The sequence below is a fragment of the Berghia stephanieae genome, chromosome 7 (assembly GCF_034508935.2).
Source record: "Berghia stephanieae isolate SIO BIC M18660-M18661 chromosome 7, UCSD_Bste_1.3, whole genome shotgun sequence".
Taxonomy (NCBI): Eukaryota; Metazoa; Mollusca; class Gastropoda; order Nudibranchia; family Aeolidiidae; genus Berghia; species Berghia stephanieae.
The window spans coordinates 42,297,830-42,320,023 of record NC_088366.1 but is presented as its reverse complement, the minus strand read 5'-3'; the positions used below and the strand labels follow the sequence as shown (position 1 = coordinate 42,320,023).

At 36.4% G+C, this 22,194-nt stretch overlaps 1 protein-coding gene across 2 annotated transcripts; it reads right to left on the bottom strand.

The window, feature by feature from the left end:
• Positions 1-987: 987 nt before the first annotated feature.
• On the bottom strand, positions 988-22,191 carry LOC144977263 (nuclear envelope phosphatase-regulatory subunit 1-like). 2 transcript variants are annotated; one of them, XM_078922296.1, is made up of 6 exons: positions 22,100-22,191; positions 14,723-14,794; positions 9,673-9,746; positions 6,678-6,787; positions 6,029-6,083; positions 988-4,308 (listed from the first exon to the last, which is right to left on the bottom strand). In XM_078922296.1, the coding sequence occupies exons 1-6, from the start codon at positions 22,116-22,118 to the stop codon at positions 4,270-4,272; spliced, it is 369 nt and encodes a 122-aa protein (XP_078778422.1). In that variant the 5' UTR covers positions 22,119-22,191; the 3' UTR covers positions 988-4,269. The 2 variants fall into 2 exon arrangements, with proteins under 2 accessions (XP_078778422.1, XP_078778421.1); XM_078922295.1 differs by lacking the exon at positions 22,100-22,191 and adding an exon at positions 21,525-21,860.
• Between the last annotated feature and the right edge of the window lie 3 nt (positions 22,192-22,194).

The following is a 22,194-nucleotide window of genomic DNA, read 5'->3' as shown; positions in this document are numbered from 1 at the left end:
AAGATCATGTAATGACCAAACGAAAATTTCGGAAAAAAGATCAAGAACAAAATTTGGTGATAGATCGTTTGCTTGTTTCGGCCCCAAGATTTGGAATGAACTACCACGTGGTCTGAGGGAGTGCAAGTCTTTACCTACTTTTAAAAAGAATCTCAAGACACATTTTTACTGTATTTGTTTTTCTTGACTCTATATGAATCCTTGATTTGGCTATGAATTGTTATTGTTGTTATTATTTTATTTTTTTTATTTTTTCACTTAAAATTGATATTTATATTGTAAAGTGCCCAGAGCTTGTGTTTTACACGAGAATGAGCGCTATATAAATGTGTATTATTATTATTATTATTATTATGTATACAAAACATAATACAATGCATAGCAGAGAGATGATTTACAAGACAAAAAAATATCATCTCCCAAAAATCTTACATTTGACTGTTTCCTTCCCATCTAGGGTATCCGGCCAAGGCCAGGACAAAACCAAGTAATCTCATCCCAAGACAAAGACAGAAAGCATGTTGGAAAACAGATATAGGGGGATAAAAGACACAATATTGACAGAAAATAATAATGCTGCACCAACAAGTGTGTAGAGAGGAGTAGGGGGCGGGGGGGGGGGGGGGGGGGGGTTCGCTTAGTAGGGACAATACATTAATAAAATAAAAACGTAAATTCCGTTTTATTTTCACTCAGATTTTATCACATTGAGTGGCAGGTCTGTAGTTTGCTTATAACCACGTGACGAGTTATAAGCAATAACCACGTGACGAGTCTCCACCAATCAATTTCTACATCATGCTTCATCCACCACTTGCATTGATTTATTTCACAATACAGCAATTTGCCTTGATATCTCAAATGTCATCAAGTTTACATGCAACAGTCCAACTGTATGGTGATATTTGAAGGGCAACAAAAAAGTTGTGAAAATATGAAGTGATGAGATGAGGGTGATGGTAAGAAGAAAAAAAAAAACACGATATCAATATCTTATATCAACAGCTTTGATTGATTTTTATTTTTCATTCAATGAGGGCAAGGTGAGAATAATGCAATATAAAAACAACAACAACAATAATAATAATAATAATAATAATAATGATGATGATGACGATGATGATGTGCAGCTATGTGGTCTCGTGGTATGACACTCGCTTTCGGATTGGAAGATCCTGGGTTTGAGCCTCGCTCAGCGCATAGTTGAATCCTTGGAAAAGGCTCTTTACTCACATTCTCTCACCATACTCATGTGTAAAATGAGTACCTGGCATTTCACAGCGTTGTCTTTGTCAAAAGAATTGTAATATCGCCTAACAGGCGCTATATAAAAGCTCAATTTTTAAAACTTTTTTCTTGACGATGATAATAATAATGGCAATAATGATGAAACAATTTACAGAGAAGAAAATTAAAAAGCAGAAAGTTGAAACAAATCAAAACAATATGAGAACTGCTACATTTTTACTCTCTTAATAATAATATGGTTGCTTTTCAAGCTTACATTCAAATGGCTCCTAAATGGAAAACGACTCCAGTCAGCCATGATCGTTTCCAGGACAAGGATAGAAAACAAGGTTTTAATAAGTATCAGTGTGAATTACATAGTAAAACATAACTAAACAGAGAAGTTGAGATTTACAGATGAGCAATGTGACATGGTCTTTGCTTCACACCCAGAAGATGCAGCATTCCATTAACCCACAGAAACCAAAAACAATAGGAAATGAAATGGAAGTTTTAATTTAATAAATGAAGATAGATAAAGTGGACGTTTCAGGTTTCCCCTTTATCAACAAAGCACGACGAATGAAACATTAAAGACAAATGAGAGATGTGAGTTTCTTATGCCATTGTGATTATTGCCCCTATTTCTCACATCTCTCATGAGTCTTTGGGATTCCATTCATCCTGTTATGTTGACAAAGGGGGAACCCAAAACGTCCACAGTATTTGTCTTCTTTTCAATTCCTATTGTTATTCATTCTGGTTTTAGATATTGAGATTGCTTTTATGAAGCATTTTATAGAATGTCATTAGAGTATTGATAACCCTTTCTAATCCTATTATATACCGTACCTACATATTTAAGATAAGATGTCAATTCAAATCATTTCATTAGGAAGAATAAATTCAACAGAGCCAATGCTGTTAATGCTAGGTACTCATTTTACACCTGAGTATAGTGAGAGAATGAGAGCCTTTTCCAAGGACTCAACTATGCGCTGAGCATGGCTCGAACCCAGGTCCTTCCGATCCGAAAACGAGTGTCATAGCACAAGACCACATAGCCGCAAAATAACACCAAAGAACCTGTAGTGATACCCACATTAAATGTTACTTTATTTCGTCACTTGTCTTACCACTTATAAAAAACAATTCATTTGAAGAGTATCAAATTCAATAGCAATATGAGCATTGACAAAATATATGAACAACCACCATAGAGTCCCTTGCAAATTCCCGACTATACTTCTCACATTCGAGATCATTCTATCCTCATTATGAAGTATATACAATTATCATACATAAACTGATTTGTTTTTAAAGGAAAATGGCATCAAGACCATCAAATAATACAAATTGGACATTCATATTTATAAATAAAATTAAAAGATGCAACCAAACTTACCCTACAAATATATACAAAGCACTCACAAACTATCATCATCGGTATTCAAAATACATCTTTAACTGCCTCGTATGGTTGGCCATTTGCTAACAAAACCCTAAAATGTCTTAAGCTAAATTTTTTAAAAATATTGAATAATGGAACATAACTCCACTCAGGTCACTGATGTCAAGCAGTGAAACTAAAACTATACGGGGGATTTTACGCTTGAATCACTAAAATGAACTAACGACGAATCTGACAAAACAAAATCAAACAATCCATAAAAATTGGAATTGGCTAAAGGTTACTTGATTTTATGTGCTTTCATTAAGTCTTTATTTTTTTAAATTATCAAGTAAGAGATTTTCTTTCACAGTCAGCATGTCAAGATTAAATAGCATGTCAAGATTTAATCAAATCTGCTAAAAATTAAATATGGCATAGGAAGGTGCCATTTGCTCCAAAATACCTGACTAGATAAAGGCTAATCCGAAATCTCAACCACAACAATCATCTTCATCAATTCTATAAATAATTTCCATTGTAGGTCTTGTGACATTGGTGTAAAAATATTCCTGATTAAGAAATAAAATTCAAAGAATGGACTTTTAGTTTTTTTACTACCTTATTTGTACAGCTTTACAGCAGAATTAAAACATCCCTTTTCTTGGTACTTTATGCACTATCAGAACCAGCACTGCTGCACTGTAACTGTAACTAAACAACTTCCGTTCAATTTGACAGGAAAATATTTACTTCCAATATCCATGGCTTAAACCAATCCCAGACTTGTCACAAATTTGTCTTACAGTTTCAGATTTAAGAATTTGTGACAAGATGGCAATCATCTTGCTTCGTTGATCTTTGAAGTAACGACATTTTCTCCAATAAATAAAACAAAAGGTGTTTAGTCATAGAATGAAAGTGAAAGTACAGTTGGTGCCTTGTGCTCTATTTAGATAACAGAAGGAAAAGTAAACTATTCATTATATTTTTCAAAAGTTCACTTTCTATCCTTAAATTTGAAAAAAAAAAAAGGCAAAGTCAAGTTTCACCCGGCAAGCAAAGTCAGTGTTTCAAGTCAACCCTTACAATGAATATAAATAATAATCAAGTAAAAGTTGTCAAATATATTTTTAAAGAGTCCAAGAAACTTTGTTGCAGGATTTCTCGCTTGTCCATAAAACTGTTTATGTTATAAAGTCACTCTTTGTTTAAACAAGATACTTCCTTAACAAAAAACAAGTGAACTTATGTAATGATTGAATAACCATTTCTTCAACAGTTGTTTGAATTGAAAAAAAATAAAAAACAAAACCAATTTCCACTCATTCACTGAAATGAAATGCCATAGACCATGAAACCAAACAAGAGGAGGAAAAAGATTTTACTACAATGAAAACAACTGTGTGGTTGAGAACATGCTGGATAATAAAAGGACATAAACCAGTGGCAATTAAATCATTGTGATGATCTGCCTTCCGCATCATCCCCTCCTGCCACCCCCCCCCCCCCCAACCCCCTACCACTAAGTCAAAACAGGCATCACCAACTACTGGCACCAGGAAACAGTATTATCGTCTGAATCTCCGTCTCACCCAGCCAAAGACAGAGGAGAATGGAGCGCTACGAGGCATGTTAAAGATGTCGCTGTGTCAGGGGGCTGGTCGGGGCTTCAGAATCAATTTGCCGTTCTGTAAAAAAAAAAAAAAATTTGACTGCATTTACTTTTTATGTAGTTTATATGTACAATATAATGTCTAGATAATTAACATAAACTCGAGTTACTCTTATTTAGTTGAACAGAATGAATGTACAAAATAGACAGTTTGAAATGTTGTCATTTTTTTTTTTTTGTTTCCCCTTTTGATAGCTAACAAACTGTCAATAATCTAAACAAGTTAATTTGGCACACTCTGACAAAATAACTTTTTTTCATATTAGAAAATTGATTAATTAAAATGACCCACAACTTGTCAAAGATTCTGATAACCCGAACCATCAAAGAATTATGATAGTTTGTGAACTTTCAAGGTTAAGAATGTTTGAGAAGTTAAATGTCATCTAATCTATGGCCGTTTGAAGTTAATATTTTTGGCCAAAATAAATAAAAGGCGTACATCACAGTGTGACAGTAATGTACGTGTAGGCTACCAACAAACATACTGGGGATACCGACAGCTCAGTTGGTATTTTTTTTGGACCCCCCCCCCCCTGTATATTCACCAGTGAATGGGTAGCTGGGTCTGATAGATCTGGCAGAAAGTACTTTGTCCTAGGCAAGAGTCCTAAACAAAGGATAGTAAGCAATTGCTATTGTCAGTTTCACACTAAAGAAACTGGGACAAACTCCAGCTCCATGAGCCTCATGGTTGTTCTTTTAATGAGAATTTCCAGTTGGTGACGGCAACATTTCATGCATTTCAAATTGAGATGTTGCACCACCCAAGGCTTGTAATTTGTAGTGACAACAATATTGTTCCACAAATTTTCAGGTGATGACATACGGGAGGCAACTCAGTGACAACAAATTACTGGGTTGCTCATGGTACCGTGATTATCTGTTAATCTTCCATCACTATTCTTAAAAAAGGGTCTCAAGTTATAGAATTTGTGATAACTTGGGGGGAAAATAAATTTATCAACATTTCTTTCAAAAATATTTCTGGCGAAAAGAAGAAAATATATTTTTATCAGCATGCAGCATAATAGCAGTTTTGAATATTTTATTTTGTCAGTCATTTTACTAAAAATTATGTTCGAGATCATTGGACTTATATGAATACTCAGATATTGCAACCACTTGGTTATCAATATCAATGCCAAAATATAGGAGTTGATTGGAATAGGGAGAAACTGTTGTCATTATTTCATCAAAGGAATTAATGTGAAGCTCCTATCAATGTAAAAAAGATTGTTGCTTTCAAATGCCATGGATAAAAATATATTAATTTCATTATGAGGCCTCTTTATACATAAAATATTATTCCCCTTCTAATGGATTTAAATGTACATGAAGAAACACAGGCAAATAAATCAAGAAAAAATAACAAATAGGATTGAATTGTATGGGGGGGGGGGGGGGGGTTCAGAAATTGTGATAGAAGAAAGAAGAAATAAAGAAAATTGATTACTATGTGCATTCCCTTTACTTTTTCTTCCATTCAATTACAACTATCATTCTACACTGCAGAGCATGCTGGGAAAAAAAAACGTCCTTCTTTATTTACTTCATACATCGATAGATTACAATGACCCCCACTTGTTAAAAAGTCTTCAACTTGAGACTTCTAAAGAAAAACAGGTTTTGCACTATTGTATGTCAATAGAGCTATGAAGGGAGATGAATGAAATCTATAACAATGGCATGATTTATTTAAAGATCGATCATCAAATCTCATCCCTAATACTTACATCATCACAGGACATGTTGTACTCAGATAGGAATGTTCTACAGCGAGCTGCAATACTGAGAGTGGTGTTAAGGCTGGATATTTAAATCAATGCATTTTAAACATCAGAGTTGTAAACATAATTCACAAGATTCATGATTTTGATTACATTTACATGCCTACTTTAAAAAGAAAAATTAAACATTTATGAACGAGACGGGAATTTTCCAAACACATTTTAATTATGAGAGAAATAGAAGCCATACTTTTCATGCTTCTATGAATCCTCCATCAACAAATTCAAATTGACGGACACTGGGCTTAATTTAAACACTACTGGCATATATTATATCCCAGTTTTTTTTTGAAAATCAGATAAAATATCAATATTTCAACATTAAACCTTCAAACAGAGGAAAATTCCTTAATCCAAATATAAACAGCTCATTGTCATTTTTAGCTACTTGCAGCCATTGCACTTAAAATGAAAAGAAAGCATATAAAACAATGTAAAAGATTTTTCTGGCATGTTTGAAAAAATGTTTTTCTCTATTTATGATTGTTTTTGGCACTATTTAGACTGGTTAGTGATACAAGTCAAAAACAAAGAAACAAAACAACAACAAAAAAAAAACCCAGTAAAATAATTGATCAGGCAATGTCAAGGATACATAGAGGCTGCCACAACACGTTTGTGTATTCCAAACAAAAATACCAAAAGGAGGGAGGCACAGCTTATTGTGAAGATTATGTGGTTCCATAAAGATTGACTTAGACTGACCTGGAGAAAAGCAAAAGATAAAAAAGTAATTTTTTGAATCATCAAAACAAATGAGAATAAAGGTCACGTGACAACATATACAGTACAATTTGATCACCAAAATTTTGACACAATAGGTGAAAGTTTTTAAAAATCTAATTAATACATGAATGATGAAAAGAAAAAAGGAAACATTTTTTAAAAGTCTATTGTTGATGAGGTGATTTGAATTGACGACAAAGGTAGACTAAAATTCTGACTAAAATGGCGCATTAAATTTCATTTTTCAACAAGAAAGACTTTCATTGGACTGCAATTTTTGACTTAATATTGCCAAGTCTAACTGATTTGGGGTTGTCAAATTTCATCTTGTTATATTTCCATTTAATACCTTTAAAAAAGGGACTTTAAAAAGAAAATGTTGTCTACATTTGTGAACTAGCTGTGTTGACATTTGGTTTGTGACCTGCTACTCCCAAAGTCAAGTCTCACTGTGGCAATGCAAAGTCAAATCCGACAAAAAGTCTCTTTACACACGTTTCCTCACTTTACTTTTTACTCTGCTGTAAAATAAGTATCTGGCTGGAAACAGAGTTGTCTTTATTACAAATAGTTAGTTGATATTGCTCGATATAAAAACTCAAATTTATTGACTACAGTGGAGTCTGCATAAAGTCAACACCTCTTGTTGGTCCAATATTTTCTGTTCTTTATCTAAGTGTGTTCCATTGATAATGGATCAAGGCAACCTTGCTCAATCGACCAATTTTACTGGTCTGGCAGTGTTGACTTTATCAGGATTCTACAGTATTTAGTTCAAAAATACAGGACTAAAGACTAATTTCAATAATATGTTCAAGTGACCTACTGTCTAATAAAGGCATGTATGTCTGAGTGAACGAAACACTGAATATTTAAATTTAATTCTACTGAAAATCATGAAAGTTGAGTTGCGACCACAGTGCTTTTACAGAGGAGAGAGTTGCAACCATACTGCTTTTTATAGAGGAGAAAGTTGCAACCATGGTAAGTTCACAGAGGAGAGAGTTGCACCTATAGTGCTTTTATAGAGGAGAGTGTTGTACCCATAGTGCTTTTACAGAAGAGAGAGTTGCAACCATGGTGCTTTCACAGAAGAGAGTTGCACCATATGATTTTATAGAGGAGAAAGTTGCCAGGCCTGTAAATGGTTGGTGAAAAAATTGTCGGAACTTTTTGAACACGCGAAAATAGACACAACAGGAAACAAATATGGACACAACACAGATATGACACGTCAATTGACTAGTCAAATCATGTCACTTTCCCCTACTTATTTATAACGAGGTCCTTATTTTATGGTACCAAAAAAAAATCCCAATTATTTGAGAGCCCAGGTCTGAGTTAGTAAAATGAAAGGAAGAGAACATTCCTACCCTTTTGAATGATGTGTATCTCGTGCTGATGACACAGGAATCTGCATATCTTCGCTACTGTTTGTGTTAAATGTTTACGCTGATTCTTTCGTTTATTTGGATTAATTCTTATAGAAGAAGAAGAAGAAGAAGAAGAAGAAGAAGAAGAAGAAGAAGAAGAAGAAGAAGAAGAAGAAGAAGAAGAAGAAGAAGAAGAAGAAGAAGAAGAAGAAGAAGAAGAAGAAGAAGAAGAAGAAGAAGAAGAAGAAGAGGAGGTGGTGAGGTTGGGTGAGAGCTTTCGAAGAAGAATTTATATCTAGAAGAAAAATAATTATTTGGCATTATTTTTTTTTCCGTCTTACATCCGGAGGGAACCAAAGAAATATAGAGACTGAGAAATAAGAACCGGAGATGCATGTGTGTCGGTAGCAAAATAGAGAGAAACCTTCCGGTCCGGTTCGACACACTTCTGTACGTGCGTTATTTACTGACTAGGTGTGTGTGTGTGTGTGTGAAGACGACTCGTGCGAACCTCGCGACCCACTCTCGCTGGCTGTGGCACAGTAGCCAGGCAGTGAATATATCCACGGCAAGTGGAGTGTGTAAGTGGCATGATAATATTATAGCTAACAGCTAGACAGCAAGTTTTGTTTTGTCTTTGATGCAACAAATGAAAAAAAAATTATTTTTTTTAAGTCGGCATTTGAAACGGAATAAAAATTATTTTTTTTCGAGGAACGAAATAAAAGTCTTTTATTTTCTTTTTTATTGGTTCTGTTCTTTGACGTTGCGAATTTTATTTTTACTATTATCTTTTTTTTTTTAATATTACCACTTAAGAGCAAAATCATGCTGTCGGAAATCCGAAAATAGACGGAAGAGTTACAGGCCTGAGTTGCATCTACAGAGCTTTTACAGAGGAGAAAGTTGCACCCATGGTGCTTTTACAGAGGAGAGAGTTGCCCCCATATTGCTTTTACAGAGGAGAGAGTTGCTTTTACTATCTGTCCCTATCTCAGCTTTCAATTCAATCTCTGTTTACATTTCATCTCATAACTTCATCTCCTTGTCTCCTTTTTCTTTCTTCCTCCCCCCCCCCCCCCCCCCCCCCCACCCTCCCTCTCTCCCTCTCTCTCCCTCTCTCTCTATATCTCAGTGTATGTCCCTCTCTCTCCTTCCCTTGCGCACACACACACACTCACACACATTTTTACCTATCATGTTTTCTTTTCTTACTCTCTTTTTCTCGTTTACTAACATTATGCAAATGTAATATAATAATTTATTTCCTTTTCTTATTTTACATTACCTGAAGATGGCTAAAGGTGAAAATGTTGTTGACTTTGTGCTGCATCTTTTATTAAGAGCAATTTTTACTCCCTTTATTTTACTGTACATTTTATTAACTCATTTAGGCACCTTTTTCTTTTACTGAGAAGAGAGTTGTGTAACCATAATGTTTTTACAGAGGAGAATAAAAGTTATTTGTTGTACTGATCTGGTCACATTTACCTGAGCAGTCTGTGGATCCCTCAACCAGAAGTAGGCACCAAGGACGGTAAACAAAGATATGAAAGCAAAGATAACTGAAATAGAAATAACATCTTAGCTATTATAATGTATTATAATTTTGATTGGTAAAGAAAGCCTACGTCAATTAAAAATCAGACTATTAGATACGATGTCAAATCATCCTTGGTCTTAGTCTTAGATATGGTTTTGGAAACTATTGGGATGGCTTCAAATAGCACCCAACTCACAAGCAAAGGGACCAGCACAGGATCCCATGCACTGACTTTTTTTCTTCTTCTTCATCCTTAATACAGTTGTAAGAAGTAATAAGCAAAAATTAACATAAAAGCTTCCAAAAAAAAAAAAATACCAAACACGGAATGTTTCAGACTTAAAACCCTTCTTCAGTCAACATCAACAACAAAAAAAGCCCCAAAAAACATAAATGCATTACTAAAAAAACCAACAACAGACAAAGCCGAAAGGACTCTGCTGACCCGATGACGTCTTCGCCAAACAAGCAGCTTCGAATTGGATTGGAACCCTCAGGGCAGAAGATCAAGGGGAAGGCCACGAGGAACATGGAGAAGAATTAAAGAAGCTGATATACAGAGAAGTGACAACAAGATATGAAGTGAATAGAAAAGTGCCAGAAGACAATAGAGAATAAAATTTTTTTCGCGGCGGTGGTGGGGTTTGAACCTGCGACCTTATTGGTACGACAACTCCGCCTGGCAGGTGAGAGCGTGGCTCTACCGTGTGAGCTATCCACGAACACAAAAATATTCGTTTCAAACTCAAAGTCATTACTAGATCCCTCTCTCACCCACTTCTTGAGATCGCCGATTCGTTCGTACACCACCATCGCGAATAATTTTGACCAGCAGTTAAGCTTAATAGCCAATATTCTCAACACAAACATATAACATAGAAACGATTGAGACATTGAGTATGCTCCGGTGTATGGGGTGAATTTTAATTCAGAAAAGTGAGTGGAGCAGGCACTTATGTTGGTAACAACAAGATATGAAGTGAATAGAAAAGTGCCAGAAGACAATAGAGAATAAAATTTTTTTCGCGGCGGTGGTGGGGTTTGAACCTGCGACCTTATTGGTACGACAACTCCGCCTGGCAGGTGAGAGCGTGGCTCTACCGTGTGAGCTATCCACGAACACAAAAATATTCGTTTCAAACTCAAAGTCATTACTAGATCCCTCTCTCACCCACTTCTTGAGATCGCCGATTCGTTCGTACACCACCATCGCGAATAATTTTGACCAGCAGTTAAGCTTAATAGCCAATATTCTCAACACAAACATATAACATAGAAACGATTGAGACATTGAGTATGCTCCGGTGTATGGGGTGAATTTTAATTCAGAAAAGTGAGTGGAGCAGGCACTTATGTTGGTAACAACAAGATATGAAGTGAATAGAAAAGTGCCAGAAGACAATAGAGAATAAAATTTTATTAAAAATTTTATTCTCTATTGTCTTCTGGCACTTTTCTATTCACTTCATATCTTGTTGTTACCAACATAAGTGCCTGCTCCACTCACTTTTCTGAATTAAAATTCACCCCATACACCGGAGCATACTCAATGTCTCAATCGTTTCTATGTTATATGTTTGTGTTGAGAATATTGGCTATTAAGCTTAACTGCTGGTCAAAATTATTCGCGATGGTGGTGTACGAACGAATCGGCGATCTCAAGAAGTGGGTGAGAGAGGGATCTAGTAATGACTTTGAGTTTGAAACGAATATTTTTGTGTTCGTGGATAGCTCACACGGTAGAGCCACGCTCTCACCTGCCAGGCGGAGTTGTCGTACCAATAAGGTCGCAGGTTCAAACCCCACCACCGCCGCGAAAAAAATTTTATTCTCTATTGTCTTCTGGCACTTTTCTATTCACTTCATATCTTGTTGTTACCAACATAAGTGCCTGCTCCACTCACTTTTCTGAATTAAAATTCACCCCATACACCGGAGCATACTCAATGTCTCAATCGTTTCTATGTTATATGTTTGTGTTGAGAATATTGGCTATTAAGCTTAACTGCTGGTCAAAATTATTCGCGATGGTGGTGTACGAACGAATCGGCGATCTCAAGAAGTGGGTGAGAGAGGGATCTAGTAATGACTTTGAGTTTGAAACGAATATTTTTGTGTTCGTGGATAGCTCACACGGTAGAGCCACGCTCTCACCTGCCAGGCGGAGTTGTCGTACCAATAAGGTCGCAGGTTCAAACCCCACCACCGCCGCGAAAAAAATTTTATTCTCTATTGTCTTCTGGCACTTTTCTATTCACTTCATATCTTGTTGTTACCAACATAAGTGCCTGCTCCACTCACTTTTCTGAATTAAAATTCACCCCATACACCGGAGCATACTCAATGTCTCAATCGTTTCTATGTTATATGTTTGTGTTGAGAATATTGGCTATTAAGCTTAACTGCTGGTCAAAATTATTCGCGATGGTGGTGTACGAACGAATCGGCGATCTCAAGAAGTGGGTGAGAGAGGGATCTAGTAATGACTTTGAGTTTGAAACGAATATTTTTGTGTTCGTGGATAGCTCACACGGTAGAGCCACGCTCTCACCTGCCAGGCGGAGTTGTCGTACCAATAAGGTCGCAGGTTCAAACCCCACCACCGCCGCGAAAAAAATTTTATTCTCTATTGTCTTCTGGCACTTTTCTATTCACTTCATATCTTGTTGTTACCAACATAAGTGCCTGCTCCACTCACTTTTCTATACAGAGAAGTGGTAAGACCTGGAATGAGATAAAAAAGTTGGCTCAGGATAGAGAAGGATGGAAACTGTTTGTCTGTGGCCTATACCCTGACCCAGGGTGAAAAAGGCAATGATGATGATGATGATGAAAAAAACCAGATCGACGACAGAGAAATATTCCTTTTTTATAGTAACTTATTTATGTTTTTATTGTTTTTCTTTTTGTTATTAGCTGAAGAAGGGTTTTGAGCCTGAAATGTTCCACATTTGGAATTTTGTTCCTTTTTGAAGCTGTTGTATTTATTTTTGTTTATCATATTTTACAGTCCACAGCTTCTAACGGCTTAGTATCATTTTGACTTACGTAATGACAATGTTGCACTCGTACATTATCTGCACATTTTAAAAGTCAAACTACTTTGGCCATATTGAATGTGACTATCTGTCCCAAGCAACCATAACTTTTCATAAAGTTTCTCTGCATCCTATTCTGGCTACTTTTCTAGAACTGCTATTATGAAGAGAGGCATGTGTGATGGGAAGAAAAGCAATCATATCAAGATCTGAAAAAAAATTTGATCCCCAATCTTTTTTGCTTTGCCTAGCACTGTTTAATACACACTTTTTTCAAATCCATATCTTACACCAGTGGTAGTAGTAGTAGTAGTAGTAGTAGTAGTAGTAGTAGTAGTAGTAGTAGTAGTAGTAGTAGTAGTAAGCCTCCTTGCAGTCTGAATGACGCTTGCTGAGAATTGTGTGATTCAGTCACAGATTTTTTAAAACGTCGATGAATATAGTAGCTGCTCTCTCCAACCAAGTTGTTAATTGTTTCCATTGGTCACAGTCCTGGGCCAGAGTTTTGAGGCTGTCAAGATCTTGTTGTGACTTAAGTACAGAGGGCACTGCAGTTTTTCTTAGTTCTTCAGGGATTAATTCGGTCATTGTACTCAGGCATTGGACCCTGGTTCTTTCATAGAGATCAGGAATTGGAATTGTCTCTGGCCAATAGATTCAGATTAAGCAACGCAATTACTTGTCGTGGTATGAATCGAGACTTTCTACGTTCTTTTTTGTGAGGCCCCGGGTTCCACAATTATATGTCAATATTGGAATAACCAGTGCCTCGTAAATCTGTATTTGTTTATTCTCACTGATTATGTTTGTGAGGCCCCAGGTTCCACAATTATATGTCAATATCGGAATAACCAGTGCCTCGTAAATCTGTATTTGTTTATTCTCACTGATTATGTTATTTCTATTCCATAAATTTTGGAATTGGTTGAATGCATCGGTGGCCAGCTGCTTTTGTTTTCTGATGTCTTCATTTTCGTTGATCAAATTGCCTAGGTTACGTACGCTTTTCCATTCATTTAAATTTCTGTTGATTCTTGTATATTCTGTTTTAGCTTCCATTCTTCTAGAGTAGTTGATATTATTGGTGTGTATATTTTCGCTTGATGCTCTGATTCAAAGATTAGGTCTGCATCATCTGCGTATATCAATTCACATGTGATCTTCTCTCTTGGTGGTAATTTTGGTCTTAGTTCTTTCATGGTCGATTCAAGGTATATCATGAATAGAATTGGACTCAAGCTGTCTCCTTGAGGGAATCCAATTGAGGTTGATATTGTTGTTAATTCTCTGCTGGATTCAAATTGTAATGTAGTATTTGATAATAGGTATCTTATGAGCTTCACATGATCTTTGTCCAAGAATGAGTCAAGGATTGATAACAACTTGGTTCTATATATGATGTTGAAAACTGAACTCATGTCTATTCCAAGTATGGTAAATTCTTCCTTATATTTTTCCATTCTAGCTTTCAGCCATCGATGGGCCTACATACTATGTCCGCTCCTGCTCCTTAAATTGTCACTTTGAGTCTTTTATCAGTTCATTTTGTCATCCTTAACATTGTGGGCATGTTCTTGATGTCATTTGGTTTAGCTCAGAAGGCCTTTGTATGATGGTCATCATCATCATATCGTTTCACACCAGTGCTGGATCCATGTCATAGCATCTGGGCTGCAGGTTCTGAAGTCAGTGTCAGTGCATGTCAGTCCCAAGTTACATTCCAAGACAATGTATTCCATAGTCTGCATTGGTGAATGTCATAAAATCAAAATATCAAATAATTTCACATTATGTTTTGAATGAATCAAATGTACTTCAGTCATCAAACTTGAGGTTTCCACATAATGAAGAAGCTGATGTTACATTGGGAACATATTTACAAAATTATTTTTTTAAATCACGAGACAGGTGTATGTCAATTAACTTAAACAATTTTTTAATCAATGAAAGTAGCCCTTACATCTCCAAAACCGCGCTGCAGGCTGGTGTCCGCTTATCACCTCTGTTAGGCGTCGTTCAAAAGCTTTAAGATCTGGGGAAAACAGAAGAGCAACAATGAGATTTGCTAATGGCTGACCCTATGTACGACTACCAAATAGGCATCTATTAATATGTGATGAGAAGGGTCTATGTCGCTTACTTTAGCTCTTGCAACTTGGGATTAATATTTATTTGCCGACACACTCCACAAACGGTTATTTACTGGAAGTTTAATCCAATCCTTTCACCATTCAGATCAACTCGTTTTCGCTCACAATGAAAAGAGTAAGATAAATAGAAAAATTAAAGGGATAACATTATTGGAAAAAAGAGAGGGGTGTTCTCATGTCTATTTTTTGTTCGGAGAGGAGGAAAAAGAAGGGAGAAAGAATATTAACATTAATTGCAACATGATTTACTCCTCTAGAAGGCAAGTTTTAAAGAAAAGAAAAATGGCAATTAATAATGGGATTCGAACCCACCATCAGTCATATTTAGAAAGTGGGAGGCCTTCCAAAAGCTTCTAGTGCTCAGGGAAACAACTCAAATATTCCCTCAACTAACCCTAAGGTCTCCCTAAAGGAAGGTGCGAGTATGAGTATGAAAATTCGTTATCCCCAAACACCTGTCTGGGGATAACAAAAATTCATTATTCCCAGACACGTATTTGAAACTCGGCTCTTTTAAACAATTATCCACATTCCAGAACATGGAATGTTTCCAAATGCACATATAAATAAGGAAAGTTAACAAAATATCTATAAAAACATAAAATTAACCAACATTAAATCAGTTGTTACTACATATACACAATATGCGTCGACTTCGAAGTGGATGTCATGGCCGAATGGTTTAGTCGACTGTCCTGGAAGTTTTACCAGAATCGACGTTGTGGGTTCAAATCCTGGTTCCGCCACTTTTTTTTTTCAATTCAGACACAGACAGGTGTCTGGCGATAATCACAGCGAATTATGAGTATGAGTATGAGTAGGCAGTTTAGTGAGCAGCAGCAGTGGCAGTCAAATTGTGACCCAACTTGCCCATAGGAAAGTTGTGACTGGAAATTGCTGTTCGCATTTTGGGGGGGTTCAATTAAAGATGCATAACTTCGTTATAGAGAGGAATATCGCAGATATTTTGGTATCATTATTTTCGTCTTTTAATTTCTTTTTAAATGGTGCCAATTAAGTAAAAATCCATTAATAATTCCAGAAGTTATATGAAGTTAAAATTTGGCAATTTTCAATTGCATTTATTTTTTTATTTACCGCATGTGTTTTTAAAATAAAAATGCTTGTTTTTAGAATAATATCTAAACTTTATTCATACCAAATTTCTGGGCTCTATATCTATGCGCAGACACTTTTTAACTCTGCGCCGATATGCCATGTTTACATTATCTTCTCATCATGACTGCCCGACTATATTGATATTCATATCGATATTTTAAATTTAGTTATGTACTATTTTAAATTTAGTCCATAATATTTTCAGTACTATTATTTACTATGTTTTTATTTTGAATACATACTTTCCAACTTTATTTATGGGCATTTTATAGTTTTTGTTTTAAAAGTTCGTATATTTCTTCTCTTTCTGAAATCCGATATTAATAATATCGATATTTTAAAAATACCAATTGCTTTAATTTAATTTTATTTTGCAATCAAGTCATCAAGTTTCTTTCCCATATGTTTAGATATGTTTGTTATCATTTGTATCCATATTCTAAAGGACTTAGCCTTAATAATTATTATGGTAAGAAGTTCTATCAGTTATAATTATAAATTCGTAGTGTTTTTATGCACCTCTGTTGACGGTGTATCTTAACGGATCGTTTTTATACACCTCCGCAGAGACGCCAACTTTAAATTTGGCTCACAGGAGTTTCAGACACCACTCGTAGGAATTTCAACGCCGAAAGAGGAATTTCCACACACAAGAAAAAGGAATTCGAATGGTATTTGATATTGTGTTTACATATTGTATAGTTCTAAATAGATAACTCATTAGAATTATATTATGATACAGAAACACATTGCCAAATACAATCACCAAGTTTCCTTATTTCAAATGAAGTAAAGCGCCAAAACCTAATGGTAGAGATTGTAGTACAGGTGGTATTGTGGTGTTGGTGGTTGTAGTAATAGTAGTAGTGATGATGAAGACGTGATAGTGGTTGTTGTTGTAGTAGTAGTGGTAGTGATGATGATATGTTGGTGGTGGTGGCTGAAGTAGTAGTTGTAGTGATGATGATGTGGTGGTGGTATAGTGGTTGTAGTAGTTGTGGTCGTGATGATAATGATGTGGTGGTGGTTGTAGTAGTGGTGGTAGTGTCGTTGATGTGGTGGTGATGGTGGTTGTAGTACAAATGGTAGTGATGATATTGTGGTAATGGTGTTTGTAGTAGTAGTCGTGGTAATGATGATAATGTGGTGGTGGTGGTTGTAGTAGTAGTAGTGGTAATGATGATGTGGTGGTGGTTGTAGTAGTAGTGACAGTGATGATGATGTGGTGGTGGTGGTTGTAGTAGTAGTGGTAGTGATGATGATGATGATGATGTAGTGGTGATTGAAGTAGTAGTAGTAGTAGTAGTAGTAGTAGTAGTAGTAGTAGTAGTAGTAGTAGTAGGAGTAGTAGTAGTAGTAGTTGTAGTGATTATGATGTGGTTATAGTAGTAGTGGTAGTGATGATGATGTGGTGGTGGTGGTGGTTGTAGTAGTAGTAGTAGTGGTAATGATGATGTGGTGGTAGTGGTTGTAGTAGTAGTAGTGACAGTGATGATGTGGTGGTAGTGGTTGTAGTAGTAGTAGTGACAGTGATGATGTGGTGGTGGTTGTAGTAGTAGTGACAGTGATGATGTGGTGGTGGTGGTTGTAGTAGTAGTGAGTAGCAGTGGTGGTGGTAGTGATGAAGATGAAGTGGTGGTGGTGCTTGTAGTAGTAGTGGTAGTGATGATGTGGTGGTGGTGGTTGTTGTAGTAGTAGTGATAGTGATGATGTGGTGGTGGTGGTGGTTGTTGTAGTAGTGGTAGTGATGTTGTGGTGGTGGTTGTAGTAGTAGTGGTAGTTGCAGTGATGATGATGTGGTGGTGGTGGTTGCAGTTGTAGTGGTAGTGATGATGTGGTGGTGGTGGTTGTAGTAGTAGTGCTAGTGATGATGTGGTGGTGGTGGTTGTAGTAGTAGTGCTAGTGATGATGTGGTGGTGGTGGTTGTAGTAGTAGTAGTGGTAATGATGATGTGGTGGTGGTAGTGATGATGTGGTGGTGGTGGTTGTAGTAGTAGTGGTAATGATGATGTGGTGGTGGTGGTTGTAGTAGTAGTGGTAGTGATGATGTGGTGGTGGTGGTTGTAGTAGTAGTGCTAGTGATGATGTGGTGGTGGTGGTTGTAGTAGTAGTAGTGGTAATGGTGATGTGGTGGTGGTAGTGATGATGTGGTGGTGGTGGTTGTAGTAGTAGTGGTAATGATGATGTGGTGGTGGTGGTTGTAGTAGTAGTGGTAGTGATGATGTGGTAGTGGTCATTGTAGTAGTAGTGGTAGTGATGATGTAATGCTGGTGGTTGTAGTGGTAGTGATGATGTGGTGGTGGTGGTGATTGTAGTAGCAGTGGTGGTGGTAGTGATGAAGATGAAGTGGTGGTGGTGCTTGTAGTAGTAGTGGTAGTGATGATGTGGTGGTGGTGGTTGTTGTAGTAGTAGTATTGATAGTGATGTGGTGGTGGTTGTAGTAGTAGTGGTAGTGATGTTGTAGTGGTGGTTGTAGTAGTAGTGGTAGTTGCAGTATTGATGATGTGGTGGTGGTGGTTGCAGTAGTAGTAGTAGTGATGGTTGTAGTAGTAGTGCTAGTGATGATGTGGTGATGGTGGTTGTTGTAGTAGTAGTGGTAATGATGATGTGGTGGTGGTGGTTGTAGTAGTAGTAGTGGTAATGATGATGTGGTGGTGGTGGTTGTAGTAGCTGTGGTGGTCGTAATGATGAAGATGGAGTGGTGGTGGTGGTTGTAGTAGTAGTGGTAGTGATGTTGTAGTGGTGGTTGTAGTAGTAGTGGTAGTTGCAGTATTGATGATGATGTGGTGGTGGTGGTGGTTGTAGTAGTAGTAGTGGTAATGATGATGTGGTGGTGGTGGTTGTGGTAGTAGTGCTAGTGATGATGTGGTGATGGTGGTTGTAGTAGTGGTAGTGGTAATGATGATGTGGTGGTGGTGGTTGTAGTAGTAGTGGTAGTGATGATGTGGTGGTGGTTGTAGTAGTAGTGGTAATGATGATGTGGTGGTGGTGGTTGTAGTAGTAGTGCTAAGTCGATGTAATAGTGTTGGTGGTGGTTGTAGTAGTAGTGGTAGGGATGATGATGTGGTGGTGGTAGTTGTAGTAGTAGAGGTTGTGATGATGACGTGGTAGTGGTGATTGTAATAGTAGTGGTAGTGATGATGTGATGCTGGTGGCTGTTGTAGTAGTGGTATTGATGATGATGTGGTAGTGGTTGTTGCAGTAGTAGTGGTAGTGATGACGATTTGGTTGTGGTGGTTGTAGCAGTAGTAGTAGTGATGATGCTGTGGTGGTGGTTGTAGTAGTAGTAGTAGTGATGATGATGTGGTAGTGGTTGTAATAGTGATTGTAGTTGTGGTAGTGATGGTGATGTGGTGGTGGTGGTTGTAGTAGTAGTAGTGGTAGTGATGATGATGTGCTGGTGGTTGCAGTAGTAGTGGTAGTGATGATGATGATGTGGTGGTGATTGCAGTAGTAGTGGTAGTGATGATGGTTGTAATACTAGTGGCAGTGATGATGATGTTGTGGTTGGGGGGCGGGGAGGTATCCTTGGAACAAAATGACCTCACCGGAATTTGACGGAAGTTGCCCGGAGCCCGGAATTTTTTGCTCCAGACCGGAGTTTTTTCCGGTGAAACCGGATTTTTGGCATCACTGCCTCCGTCACGCATGCGCATCCCACCCAATTTCATCAGCGATATTGGGTTTCTGTATTTGGACATGGCGAAAGTTATATTGTGACATCTGTAGGATGTTTTTGTGAATAAATTTAATCAAAAATAATAATAATTTAAAAAATCGAAATATAAAACCAGAAAATAGAAGTTTCATTGAAGGTAAAATAATGTTTTAGAAAGACCTTATTAAATGTGATGAACAGGCAGGTGGCTCCGTAGCGCAGTGGACAAGCTGTCAGACTCTAACCTTGAAAGTACTGGGTTCGATTCCCAATGTAGACATTTTTTTTTTTAATTTAGTTTATCGAGAAAGAAATGGGTTTTTTTTTTTAATTCTTTTTTTTTTTTTTTTTCAAAAACTTTTTATCATGTTTTTAAAAAACTTCGATTTTAATTTTCTAAAATTATTTATTTATTTGAGATCAGGATTTGTGTGCCATGTTTCTTTTTACTTTTGATTTTTTAAATTATTGTTATTATTCTTTAATTTATTATCATTGTATAAACGTACATCGGTAATCACAAAGCAGTGTGCTAAACTACAATCTAAAACTATTTAAACCTGATGAACGTATGCAGCAACATTTTCATTAATTTACCATCACCGCCAACGGAGGTGCATAAAAACTGTGCGTTTTTGTACACCTCCAACGGATGTGCATAAAAACACCACCTTATAAATTTTGACACCCCCACACATTGAGGGAGAAGAGGGGGGGGGGGAATAACATATGAATTGTCAGTGTCAGTTCAAATGATGTAATAGCAATAAACCCAAAATGGTTCAGCATAATTTTTTTATGTATTAAAAGCCAGAACTTTCCTTTTAATTAAAATAGGGAATCCGTTTCAATTTATTTGAACTTTTTCAATCTACCATTTTATTTATATGCAATTAAATTGCCAGAGGTAAAAATAAACTCATTACGATATTACGCAACATTCATTTAAATACTATCAAACCCTTTTTTATTCTCTATGTATTAAATCAAAGAGGGGAATTATTTGCAATTGTTTCAGTGAGATATTGGGGATAAATCCAGAAGTGATATAGCAAGTTGTTTCTCACGTCTAGCCGAGTTTTTAATTATGTAACATTTGCGTCATATTATGTAATGTGTTAATTTGAAATGTTTATCTTCCTCTTTATTAATGTAAATGCATTGTCCTCGATAAGACGAATATTTTGGTATACAATATATGATAAGAACTCCATATTGACTGTTTTAACCATTTTTTATTAACGTCACGAGATTTCGGTCACAGACTGTCACAGTCACAGGTAATGGTAATTTTTTTGGGGTAAAAATCGGTCTGAAATTCCAGACTTTGAACTGCCGTAACTACATTTCTAATCAAGATAGAAACAAAATTCAAACTGTTTTGTAATCTGCGTTGCCAGCTCTTTCATATGACATTGGTTTCAAGTGTGTGAGTTACATTTAGAATTTCTATGAAACTCCCTAGTCCCTAGTATTAGTATTTTAGGCACTTAAATGAAGGGCTAAATCTGTGTCACAGTTCTCCCATTCACCTGTGTGACGGCTAGTTATCGTTTGTGAGCTGCAGGCTAAAACCATGGCTTGGTTAAATTGAGATATCTCTGGTATTTATTTACAGAATTGGATAAATTAAATACCAAAATAAAGGGCATTGAACGCCCTATCATTTGGTACAATTACCGTTTCCCTCCTTAAATTCATTTAGAAGATATTGTAATGGAAAGATAGCTTAATTTTAGTGGGCAAGAAAATCAAGCCGTTTATCATCATTCATGAAAAAATTCCCTTAAAACATAAATAATCATAAAATTCAATCATTTTCCTTTCCAATGATACCATTTTCAACTTTCAAAACTGCTTCCAGGATACCCTTTGAGCATTCCATAAAATCACACTCATTTCAAAATCTACCAAAGTAACGCCATTTCAGCTTGGACTGCCGTGGTCAGCGTCGGTCATTGGCTCCTAGCCTTGTGACGTCACAGTGTTTCAGGGGAATCCCCTTTCGTTTTTTCAGTCAGCTGGTGCCCAATTTCAGGCTGATTCCTATAGTAATTTTTGGGTGTTTTTAAGGCATAAAAAATTGAATAACTCTGCTTCTATATAACCTAGAGACAAAATTCAAACGGTTTTATCATCGGGATGGTATACTGCATCATAGTAAACCAAATTTTATACTGTCATTTGAAAACTGAATTTTCATTTAAGTGCCTAATAGTATTATGAGTATGAGTCGGCATCATTCGAATGGAAGAGGAGGGAAACCGACACCCAGAAGTGAGAGATTGTGTGTCTGTGACTATATCATAGTCTAGAATGTGCACTGTACTATTCCAACATTTGTTAAAATGAATGTACTCTTATATTTAGTAAATTACACCAATAAGTTATCAGCAAAAATCGACATTCACCTTCTGTTTGTTCTGCCATTTTGTAAATATTGAAAATTTGAAACTCTCTTGTCTTTTTCCATTTGTTTGGTCAGGCCAACAATAAGTGATTCAGT

Bases quoted from the DNA above. Each gene is read 5' to 3' on its own strand.
- LOC144977263 (XM_078922295.1), bottom strand. From the start codon at position 21,573: ATGGAATGCTCAAAGGGTATCCTGGAAGCAGTTTTGAAAGTTGAAAAT. The intron at 9,747-14,722 runs GTAAGGGCTACT...TTTCTATTTCAG, and splicing joins TGCAGCGCGGTTTTGGAGAT to TTATCTTTGCTTTCATATCT. The intron at 6,788-9,672 runs GTAAATGTGACC...GCTTTTCTCCAG, and splicing joins GGGATCCACAGACTGCTCAG to GTCAGTCTAAGTCAATCTTT.